Genomic DNA, 27414 nt, shown 5'->3' with positions numbered 1-27414 from the left:
GCATCATCCGAAATAGAGCCAGTCTTTGGATACTAACTGCATAGTTCTTGCAACACAATAGACCACCCATAACAATAAGAGAAACAATTAAAGCTATCTACAGTAATATTATAAACTGAAAGACAGTACCCTTGAGTATATGTCTCAATTAGCTAAAAAGGATTTGTTGCCTTTGCTCAATATAGCTTCAGCAGTTAGACGCAGTTATTCTGTGACTGAATATTATCTTTACTGTGTTATTTTACAGGCAAGTTGAGTCTTTTTTCAATACATTTTATTAACCCTGATAGCGATGTGCAGAATCCCTGCTCCTAAACCAGGAAGTTGTGTCCTAAAATTTAGTAACTTGTCATTGCAGTGACAAGTTGGTTAAGTCTTTAACAGAGTCTCTGATCATCTGTTCTACCTTAGGGTTTCCAGCTCCACTGGTTGCTAGCTCCTTGTCAATAAGCCCCAGGTTGTGCAGATTGAGGATGGAATCAGCAATGATCCGCGCTGTCCTCTTCTGGTAGCCCCCAGATGTCACCATCAGGATTGGGATTCTGCGGCGTCTGGCAGCCTTGAACACAACTTCATCCCTCTTCACAATTCCCTGCAAGTGTACAACAGGTACAAAAAAAGTTGTAAAAATATATTTTAGTTCTAGCCTGCAGCTTAAGGATTTACAGTATTAGATACCCCATAAGTGATTAAGCTTCACATTTTACAGTAGGAATAAAACCTCCATTTAGAAGTCCTGTTAGCTGCCTTACATGCATCATCATTAAAATAAACACCAAAAAAAGGAAAAAAAGCCAATCAAAAATCCTTGACTTGCTTTTAGGGGGCAAAACAGAGAAAAGTCTTTAGTATCAATTCCTGCTCAAAGGCCATAACGTCTAACCTGAGTGCAAAGTTAAGGAATGTTCACCCTATTTTACAGGTGAGGAACTGAGGCCAAGAAAGACTGGATTCAGAGTGGTTTAGTTTGTACCCAACTTGCCTGGCACCCTCTGACAGAAGCTGGTCAAGGTTTCACAGACCTACAGAAGAACCAAGAGTCCAAATCAGACTGTACATGCTCACAATCACTAGCTGAGGTATAAGCTTCCAGTTTCTTTAATAAAAGCCTGTAGTTAATACTAAAAGAATCCATGGCTGAAGAAGAGTTGCAGATATACTCAACGGTAAATCCAGAAAAAGGAAAATAAATTCCAAATTATTTCTTACTAATAGAGAAGTAAATAGCAAAGATTGCTGACCAAGAGATACTGGACCGTCACTGAACACATACACCAGGAGAGTTCAAGTCTCTTGGGCCTCAAAAAGTACATGCAGGAAAAAAAGAGAATTCAGAAATAAGTGAGAACAGAATTCAAATCTGCTTTTGTGGAAAGTAAAAGCAGAGCTGCAGATCCACAGCTGGCACGAATAACCCATTACAACGGCTCAAAAAAAGAAAACAAAAAAGGACTAACAACAAAATAGACAACAGCTTACAATGGACAGCTTGCAATGTAAATAGCTGCAGAACTTGGAGAAGGGGAAGGGATTCAAATGCAATCAAATATAAAAAAATGAGGAAGCAGCAGCCAAAGTGTTACACAATGAAGATGAGCACTACTCTCACTGCTTACAGGAAGGCTGTAAATATAAATAAACATTACCCTGCCATTAAGAAAGACCACAAACAAATGGTAAAGAATAAAATTCCAACACAGCTGACAAGCATATTTTGTAAAACCATGGAGCAGTAATGGGGTTTGTACAGATTGACACAGTCCTGTGGAACAACAATGGGAGTAAGGAATAACAACTGAAAAAGAAAGACAAAGGAAACCAAAGATTTGCATTTGGAACAGAACTTTAAAGGGAGTAACAGAGTTACTGTATGTCTCTTGGGAACCATCAGTGGGTGCAGGAAACGTTACAGCACACTGTTCCTAACTGTCTCATCCCTGCTCCAGCAACTCTGGTGCCTGAGCCTGGGAGAACTGAGGGGAAAACACATGGGCTTATTGCAGCAGATGACTACAACAGCCTCATTACAAAGATCAGAGGGACTGACTTGCTACACCTCGAGTTTTCTGGGTAGTTTCTGGCCTCCAGCACCAAGAAAGTATCACTCATAGACAGAACTCTCAGGTGACACACTTCTAAATAGGATTAACATTGCAGCAAGATTTTAAAATATGAATGACATCCACAACTGTAGGACTGAAGACGGGACTAATGAACCTTGACAAGATGAATTATCCAGGCTCAATGCTCAGTTTCAGCATTTCCAGTAGCCTGGAATTTCAAGATTGGTGAAACATGCCATTCACACCTAAGCCAACAAGATCCAAGAGCAACAATAAACCCTGTCTTCAATTCAGAAAACAAACGCTTGAGCTACAGAAACCGTTGCTCCATCAGTGTGCAGACAAATGGCACTTTCTGACTTGCACCTCTACGTGTGACCAGCAGAGTCACTTCACCTTTCCTTCCTCAATCCTTACGTTCTGTCTTTCTCTATAAGCTGCAGCAACTCATTACTCATTTTTCTTGGCACTGCTCCTTCTGCAAGGGAAGGATTTTAAACCTTTCTTTTTTAAAGACACACCTTAAAGTATTCTCCTTCACTAAGTTTCTGTTTCTCTTGGTGGCCACTGCTTTCCAAAAAGCTCTCTTCCACCAAATGAGATCTTAACATCTTGAGTCATTTCCTTTACAAGGTCAAACCCAAACAAGCAGAAACACTCAGCTCTTCCTTTCTCCTTAGAGACAGTTTTACACAGCCAAGGAAACAAAACCTGGAGATTCAGAGCAGCTCCCAAGTGGTCCGACCTTGGCTCCATCAAGGACTCTGCAGGGCAGTCAGCAATGAAAAGGCTGCTCAGTGACAGACGGTAAGAATGAGGAAATGCATAAGGAAACCCACAAAAAACAGCAAGGCACTAGAGACCTATGCAAGAGAACTAAAGTACTGCAAAACAATATGAAAACTGAACTGATCAAGTGATGGCTTGACCAGAAGGGAACCCAAGAGCTCACATATCAAGAAAGCACTTTCCTATACTGAATGCGTGGACACTAAAAAGAGTTTCCACCAAATGTGGAAACAGGAGAGAGACAGAACTGAGGAACTGTCAGAGAAGGAATCATTAAAAAAAGGGAGGAAGTAGAAGATCTGTAAGTTATTTTTAATTTTGAGAAAAGCAGAGCCTGGGAGGTGAAGATTCCTTTGAAGCCATACAGAATAAACCAAAATTTGTATCTGGTACCAAACTGGGGGGGGGGAAGTAAACCGAACTGAGAAAGGGTAATGGTATCTGTGTAGAAAAGCATTAGGAAACAGGGGAAAAACATCTGCTCATTTGCTAAGAGCACACAGACAGGCTGCACAGCATTGCTAACCTGGGAGATACCTGATGAGCACTTTAAAACAGCTGGGAGTGCTACAGAGAAAATTAAGTGTAAGAGCCATACTGGGAGCAGGTGACAAAAGAAATACATCACAACATGGGGTATGTGAGGGGAAAAGAAACAAAGAAAGAACCAACCAAACAGGAAAAACACAGGTCAGGTGAAGCATAAAAATACATGTGTCTCTGGTTAGCTTGGATGTTCAAAATCAGTGTATTTTAGAGAGAAGATGCAGGCACCCTGAAGAGCAAAAGTATTATGAGTCAGGAAGAGACAACAAAAAACCATATGGTGAAAGAGCAAGGAAGATGTATCTATATGTATCTGCACTGGTTTAATGCAAATTCTGCACCTTACTTTCATCCAACAACTGCCACAAGTCACTCTCAGGACTGCCTTCAGTATCTAGTGAGGAGTGAAAGTCTGGAGATACATTAGTGTTCTACAAACCTGAGGTGAAATAGCAAGTCCTCCCAATGGATCGCCATCCAGAATATCAGTCCCAGCATTATAAACAATGATGTCAGGTCTTAACTCGTTTAAGGCTCCTTCCACGTGAGTATGCACCTTCTGCAGGTATTCTGTGTCCTCTGTACCCCATTCTAATTCCACCTTGCGTTTTATGGCACCTAAAAAGAAACCATTTCAATGTCACTCAATAAACAAAGCATTGCTTTGAAAGAAATGCAAGACTGAGGTAAGCAAGAGGAAAAGATGCACTGTATTTTCATAGAACCTTGAGCTACAGAAACTTATCCAAGTGCTTGCTTTCCCAGCAAATGTAAGCACAGCGACCTTGAAAAAATTCCACTGAAGAGGGAAAAATCAGAGGCGGGGGGAGGAGGGGCGGGGGGGGGAATCTCTCAGACACAAGAGGAAAATGTGATTGAAAAGTAGCTGATGTACACGTCCATTTACCAATCAGCAAAGAAATCATAAAGAAAATGATTAAAAGTAACCTAAATAAAGGATAAGGGGATGAAAACACAGAATTGCTATTGCAGAGGAAACAGTTGGTAGAAAAAACAAGATAAATATCACTGAGAAATCATGAAGATGTTTTATTTTTATCACAACACGCAAAGCTTACCAGTAAGGGATCACAAATTCATGTGAACTGCTTTATGCATGTCTAACAAGATTCAGCTTTGCCCTAAGCATTTTCCATTTAACGTTCTTACCCTGTAATCCTACCAGAAGAGCAAATATCCATCCTTAATTTAAATCAAATTATTTCTAATGCTTATAATAAAGCATTAGAAGAGGAGGGTTGAGAAGGTAGAGGGAAGAAACCCAAGGTTATGCAGCCTAGCTCTGGGTGCTTTTACAGAGCTCTGTGTAACCCAATCTGAATTAATCAAACCTATGCCAGAAGTGTCTCAAGGTATGATTCCATCTCACCATACCCTATGCTTTCAAGTAAATGATGGGAGTGTTACATCTTAAACATGGACTCAGCACCCATCAATAGTGCATGAATGCATATGACACAGAATGATGGTTACTTATTCTCTTCCCTGCTTTGTATCCTTGTTCAACATCAGTGAAGCATTTTTTTCTTTATTTTATTGCATCAACATTAGTTTCAAAGATTATTGTTTCTTCATGATATTTTTCCTGAATTCTTTTCTTACAGTTACATAAATGTTCATGTAAGTCTGCACAGCTGTGCTATTCTGGACAGCACTTAGAACCTCTTCAGGGCAAAGAATCCAGCTGCGAGCTGGAGATCGCGTTAGAGGAGGAGGTGAACCCATCAGTGTGGGGAGCAACTCAGTATTGTTCTGAGGAAGCCATTAAGAAGTTGAGAGTCATGAATAAGACTGCATGCCTCTGCAGGTCTTCTCTTCATCTCCATCACAAGACACAGAACTGCAGCAATCAGTTATTACCCAGATCAGGGACTAATGATGGACTCAGCGATAGGTCTGTAGGCTAGAACTAGCACAGTCTTTTGCCCATCTCTTGCTCATTAGTGAGCGTACTTCTACAGCTTCGACAACTGTAAAATGACACTCAGTCCAACAGCAACACTTTTCTAAGGCCCAAACTTCGATTTCCAGCTGTCAACTTCTTATGCTCACCCCTCAGTGAACCTTCATCCAGGCTTTTCCCCCCATGCATTTTCTATTTTCTTTTCCTCAAAATCTGCATAATTCCAAACTACTTCCCTTCGGCTAAGCACTAGGCAATGTCAGCTCATATTTTTACTTCTTTTTTTCTCCCCTAATGAAGTGCAAGGGGCAAAAAAATGTACAGAAAAGACTCTTGTAATAAAATGTGCAGGAAAGCCAGGGAGACAGTGATCTGTTAAGAGTTTAACCTAAATATTCAAACTCTCAAGTCCAACCTCTACCTTCCCTCAAAAAGATGCCCTCTGATCTCACCTTCATCTGGTCACATAGCCAGGTTTGAAGGACTGCACCACTGAACTCCTATTTAAACACCTGCCAACTGCAAGAAACTACACATTCACGTGCCTCTGGCCACAGCCTTGTGCTTCACCATGCAAAGGGAATGTTCGTGTTCCCAGCTGCACAGGAGAGGACTGAGCTCAGTACTTCACATTTGCTGACAAGGGCTTACTCTGCTTTGGTCTTAATCCATCTGTTCAAACTGTTGCCATTTGATATATGAATAAAGGGATCCTTTTGTTAGGAAAAAAAAAGTAAATCTTCATTTGCTTCAATCTGTCTGCTTACAGACATGATGTGCTTTAAATGTCATTTTTCAGTTTAATGCCTTGAAATATATATACTACAATTTTTAAACTCTTTACTAGTTAAAAGTAGAAAGCAGTGCACCTAATCCATGCCAAGAATCCCAATTAAGTAGTCTTCTCAGAATGACAGCAGAATTGAGGAATTCAGCAGCAGAACAACATCTCCCCCGATAAACTGTGATTCAGTTCACAAATTAAGCCTGCTATAAATGACAGTGTAACAGAATCAAAGATCAAATGAACTTTGGGCTTTTGCATTCCAAGGAACCATTATCAAAACCCCACTAATGACTGGTGACAGGTCTCAGACACAATGGGCACATCACAGTAGGAATAAATAAACAGAATAAAATCAAGCACCAGCTCTTAATGTTTGTGTGACTTCCTTTTGTTTCCAAACTTGTTTCACATTCAGATTCATCTTGTTTTCAGGATGCTTATAAAACAAGGTCTACTCCAAAGACACCACCTAAGTGATTTTCAAAACATAAAACCTTTTTACATAGTATAAGTCAATACTTAATGAATTCCTTTATAAATTCAGTGTAAGGCAAAGATTAAGGTCTAACAGCTCTCTTTAAATCCAAAGGATTATTTAACTCGCTGTTCTAAGTATGGCATGAGGTTTTGCATGGACTGCTAACAAAACCCACCTCATACCCACACCTTGCATTCCAGAAATCCACTCCAGGAGTGAAGGGAGAACACTACAGTGTTAACACTGTTGTGATATATCACAGTTATCACTGAAAATCATACGTTCAATGTGCAATTTTCAAAAATGAGTATCTAGTTAACCTTGTTGCAGGAAAGTATTTTGGAATATGATTTTCAATCATACTTACGTTTAGCAAATCCATCCCCTGGATAAATATATCTATTGTAGGCATCCATAATATAGACCCGATGATCATCCATAAAGTCCCTCTCATGGCCATTTCCCTAAAGGAAATTTACAGTTAGCTACTCCTAGCAAACTAACACAGAAATAAATCACCTGCAAATCCTACAGTAATTAAGCCTACAAAGATCTAATCTTTAAAACTCCTGTGTCATTTTCCTGTTTATAATCTTGAAGGTTATTTTGAGGCAGAGAGCTCTGGGGCCTTTGATAGCATCAGTCTGAAGACTGCAGGTATTATCAAAACCAACATCCTTTTATCTCTCAGAAGGTATTATCATAGATCTCACTGCACACAGAAGTAAAATAACTGAAGATTAGAAGTTAATTGTCTTCAGCAGCATCACAAAAGCAACTGTGACCACTGAATAGATCCCTCATCTTCCAACTGGGGGGAGGATGGTTGACACACGACACTTTCAGCTGCTGCAGGGATACTCATTCTTGTACAAGGATTCATAAATACATAAAGCAAACCACAGCTCTTGATAATTCAAGCCTTAATGAGAAGTAATCCCTGGAAAAATTACAAATACTAAGGACCCAATAGTTCTGCATATAGTTTAACACCAGGAATTGCCTACAAAAAGACTATACTGGATGCAAAGATGGATGCTCAAGAGAAAACTCAGAGCCTGAAGTTAAACAGTATTCTTTGGGTTCTCATTTAGCCTGTTTTCCCCACTAGTATAAAAATCATCTTTTCACAGCAATCACCATGATGACTGTATTGAAATCAGTGTATCATAAAGCACCACAGACACTACCCACCAGAGAATTTCATTTAAACTATAGAAACAGACATTTCTACAGATAATATCTTTTGGAATACTGTTATATAAGTCAAGTTCCCGGGAAGCACCAGAATTGCTAATAAACAGCAACTCCTGCTTATTTCTTCAGCACCTTTGCTGTACAAATAAAAAAGCTCATGAACAGAAACCCAGGAATATGAAAGCCTCCAGGTGAACCATTTCCCTATGAAAGGTGAAACTTGCCAATGCACCAAGAGCTGGACCACTGACAAGATGCGAATACCTGCACGCTCACAGAAGATCTGCTGAGCTAGTACATCCCACACCTCTTATTCCCCAAAGAAAGGAAACAAATGGGTGATTTAGAGTGCAGACTGAGGTTATCTGAAAATCAACATATATTCCAAGGAGGTTTGAAAAAAAAAAAACAAACCCAAACCCAAAACAAAACCACAAATAAAACACCCCAAAGAAGCACAAACACATCCACACCCTGAAAAAGGTGGCTGAAGAGAATCACAAACACAAAACATCTTTCTATTGCACAATCTTTGTCCGTATTTCATGGTAATGTTAGGATGCTTTAACTTGCAGATAAGAGAAATGACAGAAGATAGAAAACTGCAGCCTTTAAGCTTCCTCAGTTCCATGAAACTTAAATGCTTAAAAATGCTTTATTTACACATAATAAATTACCTTCAATGGTTCAGCCTGGACATAAGTATGGTGTATTAACTGCTTTTCTAAAAATACCAGTTCCCTCCTTTCAGGATTTATTTTGGAAATGCTACCAAAGATGAGATCTGCTCTCGGTGCCCACAGTAAATCACTTTACCAGGTGAAGAGCGATGTGTTCTTTACTTCATTAGCCTGAAGCCAGGCTTTCCATTAAAACACTGAAGGTCAAATTCATCCCCTGCAAAGGTTGCTGCAACAATCTCGCATGCTGAACAAACTGTAATTCTGGTTTAACAGATTCTTGTTTCCTCTGGAATACTGATCTACTCTGCAGCCTGTGTACGCCATTCCGAAACAGTTCCACATCTAGCCACATGATGGAGCTACAACTCAGTTTAATTTTATTAAACTGGCCTACCAGCCTTTTGAGTCAGAATATAATTAAACAACTAAATTGTTCACAGTTGCCATCATCTCTGATTATCTCTGTATTCCGCAAGCTGACAGCTTATACCACTATTAGAAAAAATGGTATTTATCAAACACTTGTATTTCAAGCAAAACAACTGCAGCACTGAATAGAGGTAAGGTACTCACCTGGTGAGCATCTAGATCAATAATTGTGGCTTTAGACACCCCTTGTACTCTTTCAAATAGGAACTGGATATATAAGCAAAGAAAAAGATGGAGCAAGTTATGAAGTTGGGTGACAGATTAAACCAGGGGCTTGAAGCTTGCCCAGTATACTACTGGTTTGATTTGGATGTACTGCACGTCTTTTCATTTCATTCACCAAATAAACAGCTAAATGATTCCAATATATTTAATGACAAAAGCTCTGGTTATTTCACATAACAAGGTCATTTTTGTGGTCATACAATAAAAACCCTATACGTTTACACCAGATGAAATGCATGGAACATGCATTTTGCAGTCATCTGTTCAGGTATCTGCCTACCTGCAGAGCAAGTTAGTAGAGAGAAGGAAGAGAGAGATTTCCACTCATCTCTTCTATCTTCCACAAAGTACCAGACATAACATAGGATCAAAGATGTGTCTTTATGAGGCATAAGCCCGATGGCCCAGGGTAACAAACGTGGCTGCAGCAGTTCTGGCTCTGCACAGAGAGGGGTAGTGGGTATATCCCTGCACCCCACCCAGCAAGCCAGCAAAGGACAGGTCTACTAGGGGTTATAACGCTGATCGTTGGTGCTGTCACTGATTGATTGATCAATGTCATTGATCATTGGTGCTGTCAGAGGCTGCACCGGAACCAGCAACAGCACAGAAAAAGCAATAGCAACAACTGCGGGCTGGGACAAGGTGAGGTGAGAGCTGCCGAGGCCCCAGAACATTGAGGAACTCACTTCATGAGACACCAGTGACAGCACAAGTGAGGCTTGCTGGCAGGGAGAGAAAAACACCCCACTGTGATGGCATCCAACTGTGTAAGCATAAACTTCACCATTTAGGCAAAGCTGCTGAAGGGACTGTATGCATTAAAGCCACTTTTAGTAACAGAATTCATTTCTTATCCCAGTCTGTGAACAAAAAATGCTTTTGAATTCTTTGAGTCTTAGTTTTGACAAGTTACTATCTTTAACACAGACATGGTAAACCCCAAGGATTTTGTACAAACTGCCACCCACTCTAATTTCTCAATATGTATTTTGATGGCAGGAAAACAGAACACTGGATTACTTTCCTGAAAATTACCACGTACAGAAATTAGGATGTTATGTCATGTAGTGTGCTGCAATCATTAGAGCTTTTTATGTTTGATTATTACTGATACTTTATAAATAATCTAGTATACAAATATACCATAGTGCATTTGATAAAAATAAGCCCTAATTGCAGAAGTCTCTTGCTTCAGCCTTTCAACAGCTAAATACCAAACGTATTCATTCACAGTCAGTGATTATTTTGGAGACATTCACATTTTTATTCATGATTTTGAAAAACTCTGAGCACTGTATAGTGCAGCTTGATTCAGAGAGAGGATTTCTGTCTGCATTCGTCTTGACTATAACCACTGAAACTAATGCAGGATTTTCAGGTTCAATTGCAAGGCTGGGATAATTATCAAGTGAGGATATTAGAAGCCCATCTGGCTTGATTTTGAGTGGTTTTTTGCAGTTAGACATTATTAATGCAACTGTAGTGGTTCATAATTACATTCAGAATTCTGACCCCTGCAACTCTTCCCTCCCACTTCACAATACTGCACATTCTGTTCTGCAGCATCAAGTACCACACCTTTTTCCTATTCCAACCCATCTATAGATGGTTTTATTTTCTCCTATTCAGATGTAAATTAGTCCTTATGAATTTATGTGGATTTTTTCCGTTTGCACAAACAGTAGGAAGTACTGCGTTAAGAGCACTTCTTACCTTTATAGCCAGTGTGATATCAGCATATGCACAAAATCCTCCACCTTTGTCACTCGAACAGTGATGAAAACCACCCCCTAGACATAAAAATGTTGGAGAGGTGAAAAGCTAAATACTAAGGAACATTTTGGTCTTTGCAAAGAGATGGAGCTCACTTATATGGCACATACTATTTTCTTTAGCAAATACCACCCCTAGAGCCATTAAACCCTTACCAGCAGCACAAAACATCTCACGGGTTTCTGTACATACCTTATGCGTGGCCTAGTGAGCATCAGGCAAAGGAGCTGCTCTTTCATCTAGCAACCACCCTAAGAACTAAGGAATGAATGTATGTTCAATGCCAGGTTGGACACAGGGGCTTGGAGCAAGCTGCTCTAGTGGAAGGTGTCCCTGCCCATGGCAAGGGGTTGGAACTGGATGAGCTTTAGGGTCCCTTCCAACCCAAACCATTCCATGGTTTTATGGTAACACACAGAGAATTTCACTGTGACCGTTCCGCTGCCCAGGCATGCTGGAGGTACAAAATAAACATTATGGACAGGTGCGAAGGACATGTGGAAAGTTCTTTTCCACGCTGAACACCAGGTCAAACCCACCAAGCTAAGCACTACGGTATTATCACTTGCACAATGTTTTTTGCAAACACTCAGACCAGAAGAAACTTTAGGTACTCCTCTTTAAAACACAATCACACACGCTCTTTACAGGAAAAAATGTACTTGGACCTCCCCCTCCCAGACATACTTTTTTATATAATAAAATAGAAACTTTTACTGAGAAACCCACTACAAATATATAAGCAGGAAACTTAACAAGCTCACTTATATATCAGTAAATATGACAGGCCTTGGGCTTCGTTTTTAGTGTTTATTTAACTTTCAATACTGGATGCTCATTTTGTAGAAGACGTAAGAAATAACTGAAGACCCCCAGAATTGAGAGCTCTATGGAAACAAGAAGCTATGAGTCAAGTGACACAAGCTATTGCTTCAATAGTTTCCCAGGTTTGCATTGCTGTTTGCTGTGAGCAGGAGAGCATATTTATAGTCACTATAATTTCATTTCATGTAATTTCTTTGTAATTTGTTCATTCAAGTCTTTCTCAGAAAAAACTGCACATAGACACTACCTGGTCCAGCCCTGCTCTCCAGCATATCCATCAGTCCCTTCAGTGCTATGACATATAAAATAGCTGATGATAAAATCTATGAAAATTATAAAATAATTTAAGGAAATCAAAGATTTTATTGAAAAATTTACATTTACTCCAAACATTTTACCTTAATATTTTTTGCACTACTTCAATCCAAACACTTTCATTTTATATATATATACACACACACACGATACCACTATCTTTATCCATTATCTTCCTTTTTCTTTCAAAAAAATATTGAAATTATAAAACTGCAATAGGGTGACAGTGGACCAAAAAAAAAAAAAATCCAGCACTTTTCTCATTTGTTTTACCTTTAAAATTGAATTTAGTTAAACACAACCCAGTCACTTTCTATTATTATAATATACATCGTGCTAAATGAAAACAGTATGTTTTTAACCACGTTATTTCAAGTGTCACTCAGTGCCCTGCATGTGTACTTACCCACGTTGATTGCCCAGCCTCTTTCAACAGCCAGTTTTCCTGCCTTAAGGAAAGGACAGTGAGAACTTCATGAACAAAGGAGGAACCATTTCACACCTCCTGCTCCCTCCCCACACACAGCTCCTGGCACCTGAACTATGCCCATGGAATGCTTGGATGTTTCACCACTGCAGGTCACACTGAATCAGGTCTCTACATATGAGCCAACCAAAACTATCCTCAGCATAATCAGTTGAAAGTACTATTTGCTCTCTCCTCTGTATTTCATTCTCTGACAGTTGAACAGACCAACTGCGCTTCGCAGAGGTGAACACTGACCCCTGGCAGAGAAATGATAAAGGAAAAGTACAAGCGTTAATAAGAGTAAAAAATGAGCATGGATCTTCTGATATCATTCCTGTTCATGGCAAAACAGGAGGAACCTAAGCTCCAAATCTTGAAAATACAGATTAAAGGTTACAGCTGGGGGTGAGGACAAAAAATGCTACAGTGTTAAGTGTCCTGTGACTTCTTATTTTTTAAACGCTAATACATCCATAGTATAGAATGTTACTAATCATTTTTCCCTCCAATAGAGCAAAACTCTGCCTGTATCTCTCCTTTGAGCTCAGATGACATTCAAGGAAGGGAAAGAACTGACAGAGAAGAGATACACAAGGCTTAAATTATGACATTTTAATCAAAAAAAACAGACTTATTTTGGCCTTACTTTGGTTCAGCAAGTGTTTAACTGCAGTACTCCTTGATGTCATGTCAAAAAGATGATAGTACTAGCTATAATTTAAAAATAATTAAATAAGGGAAAGCCAGATTATTCTTTGCCATAATCATGGAAAGAACATATTACACATCATCTATGGAAAGAACTTGGAGCAGCTGAGGATTCTTCATTACCAGTATTTACATTTGAACAGTTCTAACTTAGTATTAAGGCCACTACTGGGAAGATCAACATCATTCTGTTATGAACGCACTAACTTACACAGATTAGATCTTGAGAAAAGATTGTAGTTTCTGAACTATAAACCCCATTAAATTACAGGGAAAACACATTATGTGTGATTTAGCAGACTGCCTAGGGATTCCTCCCCAAAAAAGCAATCTTCCCATATTGCTAAAAAACATCATTAAAAGTACAGATACAATAATCTTCATGATAAACAGGACCATTAGCAGTAGAAGATTGTACTTCTGGCTTGTACTGCACGAAGTTTACTCTCTGATGAATCAAAACTGCTTTTAAAGTTTTGATACCTACTTCCCCATAATGAAAACTGAAAAAGGTAAAACTAACAGCATATGGCATCAACAGCAATTCAAAAGTGAACAGCAATGGCATCTCTATTTCAGGAGGCACAATACAAAGACATAACAGACGCAGTGGCTAGCTCTTCTACATAGTCACGTTTCTAACTAGTGAACACGTTTATGAATTAAAGATAACACCAGCACAATGTAAAACGTCACAAAACTATGTAAAAGTACTGACTAGTTAGAACCAGCTTAAAATAGATACCATACACACGTACTGTCAAGGTTCTCAAAAGTATCAAAAGTATACTATTAGGAAACTCTAGATTGTTCCAAATCATTTTTCTCTTCTAGCATTTCCTTCTTTCCTCATAAGTGTGGTACAGAAAGGTAGTGCGGCTATAAGAGAAGGCTCTGCATGTTCCTATTCAGACAGCACTTTGCCAAAACTCTCAGTTCAATGAGAACTACTGACTGCAGTCAGAAACACAGCACACAGGAGAGACCTAGCCAGAAGTCAGAAATGATGATAAAGGATTAAACTGAGACAGAATGGAGTTACTTCTTTGTCTGAGAGTGACAATCAAACATTTATATAAGCACCTTGAAGTATAGGAACTACATGAAATCACACTTTTTTCTCTCTATTATAACTGCATTCAGCTCTGGGGCCCCCAACAAAAAGATGGGTGTGAACCTGCTCAAGTCTCAAGATTCTCCTACCCATCTCTCCGAAAGCGGGAAGGGGAAAAAGGGGGGCAGTGACCAAGCAGCTGCATGGTTCAGAGTTACCAGCTGGGCTTAAAACCACAACAGTTCACCACAATGATGCTCCAAAGGCTGGAGCAACTCTGCTCTGGAGCCAGGCTGAGAGAGCTGGGCTGGCTCAGCCTGGAGAAGAGAAGGCTCCTGAAGGGGAGACCTTAGAGCAGCTCCAGTGCCTAAAGGGGCTACAGGAAACCTGGAGAGGGGCTTTGGACAAGGGCCTGTAGGGACAGGACAAGGGGAATGGCTTTAACCTGCAAGAGGGGAGACTGAGATGAGCTCTTAGGCAGAAGCTCTTCCCTGTGAGGGTGCTGAGGCGCTGGCACAGGGTGCCCAGAGAAGCTGTGGCTGCCCCATCCCTGGCAGTGTTCAAGGCCAGGTTGGACACAGGGGCTTAGAGCAACCTGCTCTAGTGGAAGGTGTCCCTGCCCACAGCAGAGGTTGGAGCTGGATGAGCTTTAAGGTTCCTTCCTACCCAAACCACTCTGTGATTCTACGATGATACCATTACCCAGTCTATAACATCAGGATGTTTTCCTCTTTGGTGAGGTTGGTTTGTTTGTTTCTTGTTTGTTTGCTTTTTTTAATACCAGCAAAACCAGTTGGGTGCTACCTTCAGCTCCTGCTGGTAAATTGACAATGTTTCAAGTGGTTTATGCAGGTCTGCATTAGGGAGATGCAGTGTTCCACTTCTATCACCCCCACTTTTGCCAGTGAGCACCTACTAAAGGAAGTAGCACTTTTCCTTATCTAGTGTACTACCATAATCCAGTAAGCCTAAAGATTTATCCAGGACCTAGCATTTCTTTCCAAACTCATGTGCTTCAACTGTCCTTATAGTTGGTTTAACATTTGCAGCTATTTACCTGGTTTTCTCACACTTACGCAGACTTTAAGGCTTCAACAAAAGCATCAGACATTGCTACGCTGTACAAACACTTCCATATGTTTCCTTACCTCATTATTCTTCAACTTTAAATTACACGTACATCCAAGAAAACAGAGTAACACAAGAGAATTGAAGTACAACTAGGAAATGGGATTTAAGAGGTTAGAACAGCAATAGTTCGAAAAACAGAGTCCAAGGTGGTCAAGATACATACAGGCTTTATAAAATGAAACAATTTCCCACTCACAAGCCTGAATTAAAACCAGCCTCAGCAACTGGCAAGGATCCTTTAACCTGGTGAATGTCGCAGGACTCTTCTCCTATGATTTAGGCAGAAATAGGAAGAAACCACTGGCCACTTTCATTTAACAGCTGAGAGCAATAAGCAGTTAACTCGCTCCACACAGACAATTTCAGCATAGAGGAGGTGACTTTTTGATCCTTTCTTCTACTATCCCCACACTCAAGAACTTACTGGACCTTTCCTTTACCACTTCTATGATTACAACTCTCAGCTCTTCCTCCAACCACGAACAAGATTTTTCTGAACATGTAATTATGACCAGTGTTTGGTTTATTACAAAGGCAGTTAAGATGACCTGCCTAAAACAAAATTGCACTGTTAGAAGATGCTTCTGAATCTTTATAGCAGAGATTTAAGCCCAGTCACAAGTTGTCCAGCCTATTCTACTCCTTTCCCTACTACCTTTTGTAACAGAAAACAACTGGCAAAGTTTCATTTACATACACACATGCAAATCCAGCAGCTGGATGGGACACAGGTTTAACAAGAGTATTAAAATACTAAAAGAAGTTGACATTATTTTTCTGATAAATATCAAGCACTGAATAGTTCTATCACTAAAAAGAAAATACAACAGAAAAGCAGGATATTTCATCTTGCCTTAAAATCTGCTGAAAACTGGCACTCTGCTTTCATTTCACACAGTGAAATCCAAGAGGGATGAAACTTACTAGTGCCCAGACCCACTTATACACACCAGTGACAGCAGCAATAGTTCATCTTATGCCTGTTCCACAGAATGAAAGAAAACTTGGAGAACTGCTTCACCAAACTTCTGGGCTCGCTCAAAGACAGACTTCAAACTTCTTCACTGATTCTGAAAACTGCTGCACTACCTTTGATGTTCTTTAGATGATTTATGTCTTTAATGAATTGACATATTAATGAATGTAAGCATTTAAAAATAAGAAGTCTTGATTCCAGCACAGACTACTAAGTAGTAGTCCTACTATGTCCTACATGTCTGTTGACACTCAAACATGCAGCTCCTTCCATACAGCACCACGGCTCTTTGGCAAATATATGCTTTAAAAACCGTTTCTGTATCAGCAATTTGAACACTGTTAAAAGCTAATTCCACTTCTGCATATGCCACAAGTCCTGCCATGTCTATTACTGCCTGTCCAGGCTGCCCCTTCCTGTCTTCTGCAAATTATAGACTATGAAATCACGTATGCCCTTCTCCGGGGTAGCTGCTAACTACTAGTGGCAAACTGTGCTCATGGTCAGGAGTGTAGCCCATGTCACTTCCCTCTACAGGCTTTGAGCTGCACAAAGTATTACCACTCACAGGTTTACACGGTTTCAATCACCAAGTTTTATCCTATTTAAAGTGACTCAAGATCACCTTACCATTATTGTTCCTCCTGTCTGGGTCCGTAGAGGTTTCAAAACTTTTCTCTGAACCACGAAATTGGGCAGGAAGGCAACGGGTGGGATTTCTGTGATTGTAGCAACAACAAATGACCACTACAACGAAAGGAATAAAAAGTTCCAATTAGCGTAGTCTGTCTTAAGACGAGATTTAGATCTCTCATCAGTTGCTATTTACTGAAAAGGAGTGCACAGGTCCTTAGCAAGACTTTTAATGTTTTTTAGATGGAGGTAACCCAAATGGTCCTTATTGGTAAGCTCCAAAAAGGATCATCCTCAAGTTGTTAGCTATGAAAATCATCACTCCCTATCACCATCGCCAGGTTTTTCAGACCTTAGTATCAAATAGGAGTAAATCAGCAATTCTCCAGCAAGCCAGTATTTCAGAAAATCTAACATCCCTGAGACTGGGAGGAAGAATTGTAACATGTCCTTCAGCAGCATTAATAGCAGGCTATGCTTCTTCAAGCCTAAAGTATCTCTTCCTGTGTCAAGTAAAACAATATACCAAGGAGAAAACAGACAACTAAGAAGTTCAATACTGAAATGAATGCACAGTGCACATTTTAGCAAGAAGAACTGATTAAAATTTATTTAGCATATTAAACACTTCTGGAAAATGTTTCAAGGAAATGTTTTGTTGAAAAGTCCTATCATCACAAACATGATTTGAAGGTTAGAACACAAAATATTTGCAATATGTAAATGCTTTTTTGCAAACACATACATGACTTCAAAGAACTTCTACTAGCATTGCTACCAGCAATAACACTTCTAAATATAATTCAAAGAGTTAGTCACAAGCAAGAAGATACCTCTTCATCCAATACCAAAACGTTCAGGTACTGAGAATTATGAAATAAGACACCCAGCACAAAGAGTCTGAATAGATCCCATTTCAGAAGGGACGAGAAAGCTCTGGGGAGAACTTAGAGCAGCTCCAAGTGCCTAAAGGGCTACAAGAAACCTGGAGAGGGGCTTTGGACAAGGGCCTGTAGGGACAGGACAAGGGGAATGGCTTTAACCTGCCAGAGGGGAGACTGAGATGAGCTCTTAGGCAGAAGTTCTTCCCTGTGAGGGTGCTGAGGCGCTGGCACAGGGTGCCCAGAGAAGCTGTGGCTGCCCCATCCCTGGCAGTGTTCAAGGCCAGGTTGGACACAGGGGCTTGGAGCAAGCTGCTCTAGTGGAAGGTGTCCCTGCCCGTGGCAGGGATTGGAACTGGATGAGCTTTAAGGTCCCTTCCAACACAAACCTGTCTGGAATTCTATTTTCTTCAGCATTAGGGAATTTTTTAACTAGATTCAGTACATTTGCTGCTCAACTGCTGTTAGCTGTCTGCTTACAGATGACAGGAGGTACAAGTGGTCAATTATAACCAAAGACAATCACATGCCAATTTCAGGGTCCTCTGACATTTAGAAATGTTTTGGCTTCCCACTTACCAGTGTTTCAACTACAAAGTACAGTGAGATGAGGTGGAGGTATGGCATTAATCATAAATACTAACTATATTTTGTGAACAGTTCATTTTAAGCTCTTACTACTTTTCTATTTGTAAGACATTATCTGTTAGCACATCATCAGGCCTCCAACATCAACAAAGTACCTTAACTATACTGTAATACGGTTAATTTTAGTAAAGTCCTTTTGCAAAATATTTTAGCTTTTAAACATGCATAATGTAAAGAACTGGGTTCAATCTTGTTGTTCTAAAATGGAATCAAAAAGGTCACATTGGATAAAATACACTTTGATCTCAAACGTGAATGACAATCACAAATTCTCCCAAAGTTTTAACATAGTTTAAAAATATTTTAATGTCAATGGGAACAAGTGGGAGCAATACAGACCCAAACAAACACATACCCTGCGGCAGGATTTGTGGTGAATGCAAGAAATCCATACAGGGTATGAGGAAAGAGTATGCACAGCTTTCTGTCCATAGCTGAGGATGCTCACAGAGCAGTGCCAAGCCCAACAGCTTTCCCTGCTTCAGATGCAGTCCTTGACTGTGTTTGTGGAATTCCTAACATACTGGGGAAGAGTCACGTGACTGTGAGGAAAATCTTGTGGTTCAAGAATGCAGCTATAGACAAATTAAAATGCTTCCCCAAAACCACCACTGTAATAATAGAGAAATATATTGCCTCAAGCTGTGGACAGTTTTGTGCTATTTTAATTCAACGTGCTGATTTTGTTTTCCAACATTTCTTGCAATAACTCCTCAGAACAGCTCTGTACATACTCATAAAAAGGAATTAAAAGCAATTATTTGATTGAATACTTTTTCACGCTGTAAAAATAAAAGATGATTTTGCAGAGATGAGGACTACATTAATTACATTTTCCAGGCTGCCAGTTGGCTTCTGTAACACAAGTCTTCACACACAACAGTCTCCTATGATATAGCGAACCAACCCTTCACATTTTATTTGTTTAATCACTATTTTTTTTGCATTCAAATTGCACATATCAGAATAATGCCAGGGACTATTCTCTTTCGGTAGAGATACTTGCTCTCACTCAGCCACCATCAAATGACTGACTCCAGTAACATGTTGTAAACATGTAACTATGTAACTGAACAGAAAGGAAACCTTGGTCTGGATTCAGGGAAGAGTATCATACATAAATTTAATAACATGCCTTCACTTCCTCTGTAGTTATCAATTCCATTTAACTGTTCTTCATTTCTATTGCTCATAGCAGAAGATTATTAAAAAATTATTTACCTTCCTGTGTTCTGGATAAATAATTCAATGCATGAACTTAAGTTTCAATTTTAGAAAACTTCCACTCCCTGTTAAAAGGAGAAAGGAAGCCAGGTTAACCCTTAACCAGGTACATCCTCCTTTAATACACCTCCTACTCAGTTAACTACTAGGCAGTATTATTAAACGTGGCTAAGTGCAGCACTATACTAAGGTTACATCCAAAGTTACATCCAACAAAACCAAACAAACCAATCAATGCACCACCGGCTTCAGAAGTCCTTAATTTTCCTTGCTTACACCAAAACTCTCTAACAGCATAAACATTTAATGAGGATATTCTTGCAGGACTTTACTTATGAAGTATTACCACTATTAACTTTAGTTCCTTAACTATAAAAACATCTTTTCAGTAAGGTTAAATCGCTTTCCAAATCATTTCAAATTATTAGTGCTCAAGGATTGAAAGTTAAACTGAAAAACTAATATCAGGAAGTAGTTGCTGATACATCTGGATTAATACAAACAGCACATTAATGATCTAAACCAATCCTGATGTACTGCCTTGTGTTACGCATTCAGTGCATTCCAGCATTATAAAATACCCAACAACATGTCAGGTTTTTAGGAAATGTGCAATTTTATTTGTTAATATCTAAATTTTAACTGTGTTTAAATCTTTGGTTCCTAGAGCTAGTCCCAGCTCAAAGGAAAATTCATGGACTTATAATTCTAACACCAAGCAACTGATGTGATATTCAGAAGCTTGTCTGATACAAAGCTATTTAGATCCATCTTCAAGAGATATCGAAAGTATGTCTTTAGCTTGAATTACTTCAGATAATATCATAAAGGTGAGTAGGAAAATCGTAATTTTCACAAAAGCTTTCAGGTCAAGGTATGGACACACTATTGGCACTGGGAATGAGATACGGTGCTGGCAGCAATCAATGGTACCCAGGTAACACCACCCAAAAACCTACCAGCCAAAAAACAATTTGGGTGCATCAGTCTCCCATCAATGAGCTGGAAATATTCAAAGGAAACAAAAAAAATCACTGCTAACCAAATGCTACCTTACCCTGAAGGGTTTTACTAGTCATTTTAGCTGCAAAGAATGCCCTGCAGCATTTGGGCAGCAGTGTAAGCACTGAAACCTGTCAGACCTTGTCCCCATGACTGAATATTCTTGTTCAGTTTTTGTATATTCCTACAGACCTTCACCTGACACATTAACATGCATATGAAAATTTAGGTAAAAGGGATCTAATTCATTTTTCTGCTCTCATGACCTTTTAAATTAACATTTTGCAGTAAATCACCACTCACCTTCATGAATTTCTCACCAATGAAGCTTGAAAAAATTGAGCCAGGAGAAGGCACATCGCAGGGAGCAGAGACAGTGCTGACAGCACAAGCACTGCATCCACTGAGGAACTGGACAGGGGAACCATAAGCACTTCCGAAGGAGCCCACTGCATCCAAACCAAACCCACATTTTCAGCTGCAGTCACTAGTGCAATGCACACAGCCCAAGCAGCATTCCATGCTGGTTTATCTCAACGCCAAACACAGCCACAAGTATTGCAGGCTGAACTGAGTATTTTATGAGGTTGCTTCTACTGCCTTCATTCCTGAGTCCAACCCTCTTCCCGAGCACCCTGCTGACACAACCACCAGACAGGCAAGCAGGTACCTCGGGTCTCTTGGCAGAGGCGCTCACACCACCAGGCAAGAATCAAAGCCCAGAAGCACTTGAGCACCAGACAACACTCCTTGTAATCACATCAACCCACTTCTCAAGGGTATAAAATCTCGTATTTCTAACAGAAATATTAATTTAAACCTACAACATTTACAAATATGTAAAACAGACTCGGATTTGTAGTTCAACTGATGGATCACCTGGTTTGGATCGCCTTCAGAAAAGCACCTCTTGCATTCCACTGATGCACAAGCGTCACCCTCCTCATTTGCACTTCAGTATTTGCTCATTAATAACAGAACTTCTCACATATAAAGATAGTTCAAATGAAGACTTGCACTGTTTGAAACCTGCTTTAGCCTTATTGCCTACCTTCTTCCAAACTTTCACAATGCTGCTATGCAGGAAATTCATCATTTACATATCACTAGAAAAAGGCAGTAAGTGGAAAAGTACTGCAAGCAAATTATCCAAAGTCCAGTCAATATTCTGGAAATCCAAACTCTTCAAAGGAACAACTGAGGAGGAATCATCCGAATTCAAAATGCCAAATGCCATGCTATCTAAAGCAGAGAAAAAGGAAGACTGTTCCTTCCCACACAGACCTAATGTCCAGTACAGCTTGATCTACTTTATGTGCACCATTTTATTTCTCTTCAATCAACCTTTAGCCAGCTTCTCCAGCTGCTGCTAAGGTACCAAACAGTACTTCTTGCAAGTGTATGAAATTTCCTACCAAATTCATGCTCAAGTTTTACATGGAAAGTACTCAACTTATCCATTACTTTAAGAAAGCATTCCCAGAAAGGCAAGCACCTTTGTAGTCTTCAGAGCTGATCTAATACAAACCTACATCAGTTATTGGTAGGTCTGTATTGGTCTGAATTTACATATAGAAAAAGCACAGCAAACTTTGGCTAAAGCCACAGAGGCTACCCAGGGCCTTTTCATGTCTAGCCATATTCTTTTCAGTTTGCAACTAAGCACTTCTACTTTCACTGCTTGATAGGCATTTGCTGGCCTGACCAATTCAACATCTTCCAGTTTCTACAGTTGCAGGAAATAGTCTCAAGGAGAGATGCACAGTTCATCACACCTGAAAGCATACCACAGTACTGGTTTTGAACACCAAGACACAAGTTACACAGACAACTCCCTGTGAAGCCATCCTGTAGGTAATAAAAATATTATTACAGTGTTCCAAAGTGTGCTGTGCACATTACACCCCGCTTCAAAGATGTGCTTCAGTAGAAGAGGTAGGTGGTTCTATGGAATTAAAAGCTCAATACCAAGAATAGCTACAGTAAGATCATATCTAATGATGTATGAAATTCTATGTAACTTTATAGCACAGAAAGAAGCATAAGACAACTCAGAAAAGGAGTAAGAGTGAAAAAGGTTGACACAAATAATAGAGCCCTTACACAGAAATACAAGACATTCCAGAAACAGCGATACAAGGACTCTTTCACTGCAGAAGGGCAAAGGTGACCAAAATAACTCCCTTTGAATTCTGAAATGGAAGATGACTTCTCATGCAAATCCCTCCTCAGCCCTCCAAGTAAAGAGTTGCAAATAAAAGCAATGTCACCTGCACTCATCTGCTAATTCCACCTATAGATGACTTAACGTATTCAGACACAGAGATCTCAAGTTTATGTTTTAAAGCTACATTTAACAAGAGGATGTTTCATCTAGAAATGCCCAGTGAATACTCTTTAATCCCTGTGAATATGTAACCTTATATAAGCTGGTACTGGAAACCTTCACGCACAGATAATGTGCAAGGTTGTGCCCCTACATCTATCTTTCAACTCTCTCAATACTTCACTGATACAGGCAGTGTCTAAGTAGGAAGTCATTACTCCCCCCACGAAAGACTGACAACAGAATCCCCACATGAATGCTCTTTTGAGATTACATAAACCTCGAACCCACAGAGCAATCCTTGTATTAAAAAACACCCAAGGAAGTACTCCATTTTAGTGCTCTGCAATGTATTTTCAATTTCAGAAGAATTTAGTAATCAAAACTTACACTGTTGAACACAAACTCTGGTACTAAGAAGAATATAATTTACATGTCAAGCATTAACATTTTCCTTATGTTCATGTATCTAACATAATAGACGCCCTCTTCCCTCTACCCCTCTCTAGTGTGAATTGCTTACTATGGCTATGGATTTCTTTCAGTCTTCTCAATAACAATGTTACCAAATATTACCAAAACGTTTCATGCTATAATATGTAAAAGTGGATTCTGTAATAAATCTAGTAGGATATCTGTTGCCTTTGACACTAATTCTAGACAGTTCACTTGAAAAACAACATGAATGAGTACAGCACCTTTAATTTATTAAGGTAGCGTCTTGTGTGAACAACCAAGAGATCTTCATCAGTGGCTTCCCGTGCCTGTACAATCAAGTCATCTGCAATTAGTTTTTCTTCTGAAACAGGAGAGAAATATCAATTGGCATTGCATACCATCACTTCCCATAGTCCACCCTGCCAAAGAAGCTACTTTGACCTTGATGTAGTAACTTCATCTGTAATTAAATCACTGAAATAACTTTTGTTCACTCATTGTCCACAGACTTTCCAAAGACAGACCCTCCACATACATAAGCTATTAGAGTAGTGTGTATATGATAAACATTGTTTGCAGGAAGTTTTCAGAGTGTAACCATAGTAATTTCTTGTTTAAGTTGAAACAAAGGACAGGTAGTAACAGAGATGCACAGACACAAAAGAATCACAAGACTCCTGACAGTCTACAGCTTGATACATTGGGAAAATCCTGGTACTCATAGCAACAAATATTCACCATTCTTTAATATGCTTTAAGAAATTCCACAGCTGATACTAATATTTAATTCCCTAAACCAGGGAATTAAAAAAATAATTCAGAACAAAACAATTCCTTGGATGCTGATGGAAGCAAACACTTATGCTTAGCTAGAGTATTTCTGTCACACCTCTACCTTCATTTAATGTTAAGAAATACCAATGACCAGCTCTTAATTCTTTCCCTTAGAGACCAAAGGGTAGGTTATTTAAAAACCTGTTTTTATAAGAGCAGGCTACAAAACATCATTCCAAAAACTCAGAACGTGATCACAGATCAATTTGAAGGCATACATCTGGATATCTTGCCAGGAAGTTCAAGTCAGAGTCAGCTTAACCAGCCAAGCAGTGCAGAAGAACCAGGCTGCTTTGCATCTGATCACCCAAATGACAAACACAAGGCACCATGCTGATCTCCCCAGACAAATGTTGATACTGAATTGCTGCAGCTTTCTAAGACTGTACCTTTTCTCCATTTTACACTTGCAGGAAGAAGGAAACAACTCATACATGTGAGAGGTTTTGTTCTGAAGTGTTAGACAAGAACAGCACCTGCAACAGTATTTGTTTTGGCATGCTCATGTTTCTCCTGGCTGAGGCTTAAGAAACTTTTCATTCATTCATTCAGACAGACATCACACTGCTAACAGTGCCACTCCTGAGGAAGAAGGAAAGTGTGGAAAGATTCTCACTGGTGATCTTCTACAAGACAGCAGAGAACAGGGTAGATCACCAGTCACCAGGAGTTGCAGAGCCAAAGAAAACCAGGAGCGCCCTGGGGTATTCTGTGGCTTCTCTCTCCTTTACAAAACAAGGACAGTAAAATAATAGGAAAAACTGATTTTCTGTGAAAGACTGAGAGTTAAAAAGGGGATACTTCACTCAGAGAAGAGCTAGAGAAAAAGTTCCTACAGAAGGAGTAGAAAGGCAATGGTTTTGATTAATTAAGAAAATGGTCACAGAACCCAAGACTAAATTATTTGAGGTTGTAAGAAAGAAGACCCAAAACTCAGCTACTCAGTGGAGTGTTAACATGTGCTTAACCAAGGTGAGATGAATACAAGGCAGCCTGAAGGCACAAGGGCAATACTAAACTGGAAAAGATCATCAGCTGGAGAAGTCTCTAGGAACATATAAATGGAAGAGGCTTATGGAAGAGTCTTGGCTCTTAGACAACCTTGGCCTTTTCCCTTGATGAGCAAGCTTACATTTTAGGTGAAGAGATGTCAAAATTTTATAGGCCCTGATCCTAACTTTGGTTCTGACACTTGTATTTCCTTAATGCATTTCTGCCTATACCTTCCAATTAGTTTAAAACAGCAATAAGAAAAATCACAGAGAGTTCTGCCTATCACCAGAGCTCTTCCCAAACATTAACAAAATGAGGCTGAGATGGAATGAATTTATACAAGCTGCACTTACCTTTCAGCTTGAAAAGCACCATTTGCCAACAGACTGTGGGCAGCCTAAGTTGAATAAATAACATCCTGCAGCAAGCTGGTCGTTAACACCTGTAGTTTCACAAGGAGTGCCCTACTTCTTCCTACACCAGGTGTAATGGAAGCATAAGGAAGCTTTGCACACCTCTCCCAAACTGCAATTCAGGTCTTGCAAGCCAAAACATTTGTAAGCTTGCAGTGAACACTGGAAGGATTTTTCATTCATTGCTACAAAACTAAGTCTGTGTTGTTTTAGACTCAGGTTTGGCCCTGAAAAGGAAGAAGAAACTGCAACTGCAAACAGCAGCTACCCTCAAAAGGAGACTTAGAGGAAATACTGCTCTTATACATTAATCTAGAACTGAAAGAAAGTGTTGCAATCATTAGAAATCTACTGAGCATGAAAACACAGCAAACTGAGCTACGTCCATGAGGCTCCAATATTCTGCACCTAACTTGGGCTGGGCTCAAACACAAGGTTCGGTGCTCACTTCAGAGATGGAAACAGTTCTCAAACAACCCACATGAATGTCTCCTGAAACTGCTAAGCAAGGAAATTCTGCTCACTTCATGCTCTCATTCAGATTGCAAAGAACAGAAGTATTTTCAGATGGTCTAAGATACTGCTAGGCTCCCTCTTCTCCTTCCGCCTTTCTACTCAGTCTTGTAATGCTCTGGTCCATACTGAAATGAACCATACTAGTTACTCTGACTAGTATTATTCGTGCCTCTGGGGAGAGCAAATCATTTAATAAGCTTGAATTTTCAATCCCATTTCATGAGTTTCACTCTGCAGTGACACCATGACTGAGCTGAAACCAGACTGTGGGTTTATTCAGTGGAGTGGGATAGAAAATACATTTTCAAAGAACTTGAGAGGCCCTGGTGTAGGATGTTTGCTCTAACATCACAATTTCATCTCTTAAAACCTTCATAGACAAGTTCTTCATCAATGTGTAACACATGACATCTGACTCACCTTAGAAATGCTACAATCAATTTAATTTGCTAAGATTAAAGTGTGCAAATATATAAGAACACCAAAGCACTCCAAATATTATTAAAGAGTGCAGCTTAAATCTACACAAGCAGCAATGAAGATGTACAGTCACTACTGTATCAGCAATTATTAACATAAGCCTGAACTAACTGCAGCATTTCTGTTGGCTTTTGTGCAAATGTTGGTCTAAGAGGTCCTTTCCATTGTTTTACCTTTCAGGAAATTGATAACTTTTCCCCATTTCCCTGCATCAAACGGGTGCAGCTTCTCAAGTCCCATGAAGGTGATGTTGTAGTCGGGAGAATAGACGATAGGCCAGCATGCTGATGGGGGATCCTCATACAACTCAGTTCTGTGAGGCCTTGAAAAGCAAAAACCAAACTAGTCACCACTGGTAGCAACTGTTCACAAAGTCGAATGCTTTTTTTATTAAAATCCCAAATTAGAGTCATTATTAATACCGACTTTACACTAGGAATGATTCCTGAAGATGCTATTTCCAATAGTTACAGAAGGAAATGTAACACTTGGTCATTAAACTGGGCTTCAGCAGTAGGGTTTCAGGGACAGTAACATCCTTCACCCCCAACCAGTACAGTTACACTACTCATTAATGAGTTATGCACACCCACTTCATTGCAGACATTAATTTATGGAAACACTTGCTTCTCCTCACTTGTCTTTCAAGTC

The 27414-nt window shown here is 39.6% G+C and overlaps 1 protein-coding gene across 1 annotated transcript; it reads right to left on the bottom strand.

Annotated features, from left to right (window-relative positions):
* Window positions 1-349: 349 nt before the first annotated feature.
* HDAC11 (histone deacetylase 11) lies at window positions 350-27018 on the bottom strand (the record flags this gene model as incomplete). The annotated part of the gene is made up of 9 exons (XM_080625517.1): window positions 26937-27018; window positions 23788-23888; window positions 17006-17122; window positions 12444-12486; window positions 10838-10914; window positions 9041-9103; window positions 6955-7051; window positions 3838-4016; window positions 350-592 (listed from the first exon to the last, which is right to left on the bottom strand). Exons 1-9 carry the CDS (start codon window positions 27001-27003, stop codon window positions 350-352), a joined length of 987 nt encoding a protein of 328 aa, XP_080481643.1. The 5' UTR covers window positions 27004-27018.
* Between the last annotated feature and the right edge of the window lie 396 nt (window positions 27019-27414).

The sequence above is a fragment of the Psittacula echo genome (assembly GCF_963264785.1).
Source record: "Psittacula echo genome assembly, chromosome: 9".
NCBI lineage: Eukaryota > Metazoa > Chordata > Aves > Psittaciformes > Psittacidae > Psittacula > Psittacula echo.
The sequence above is the reverse complement of the archived record's forward strand: the minus strand, read 5'-3'. Positions and strand labels throughout refer to the sequence as shown.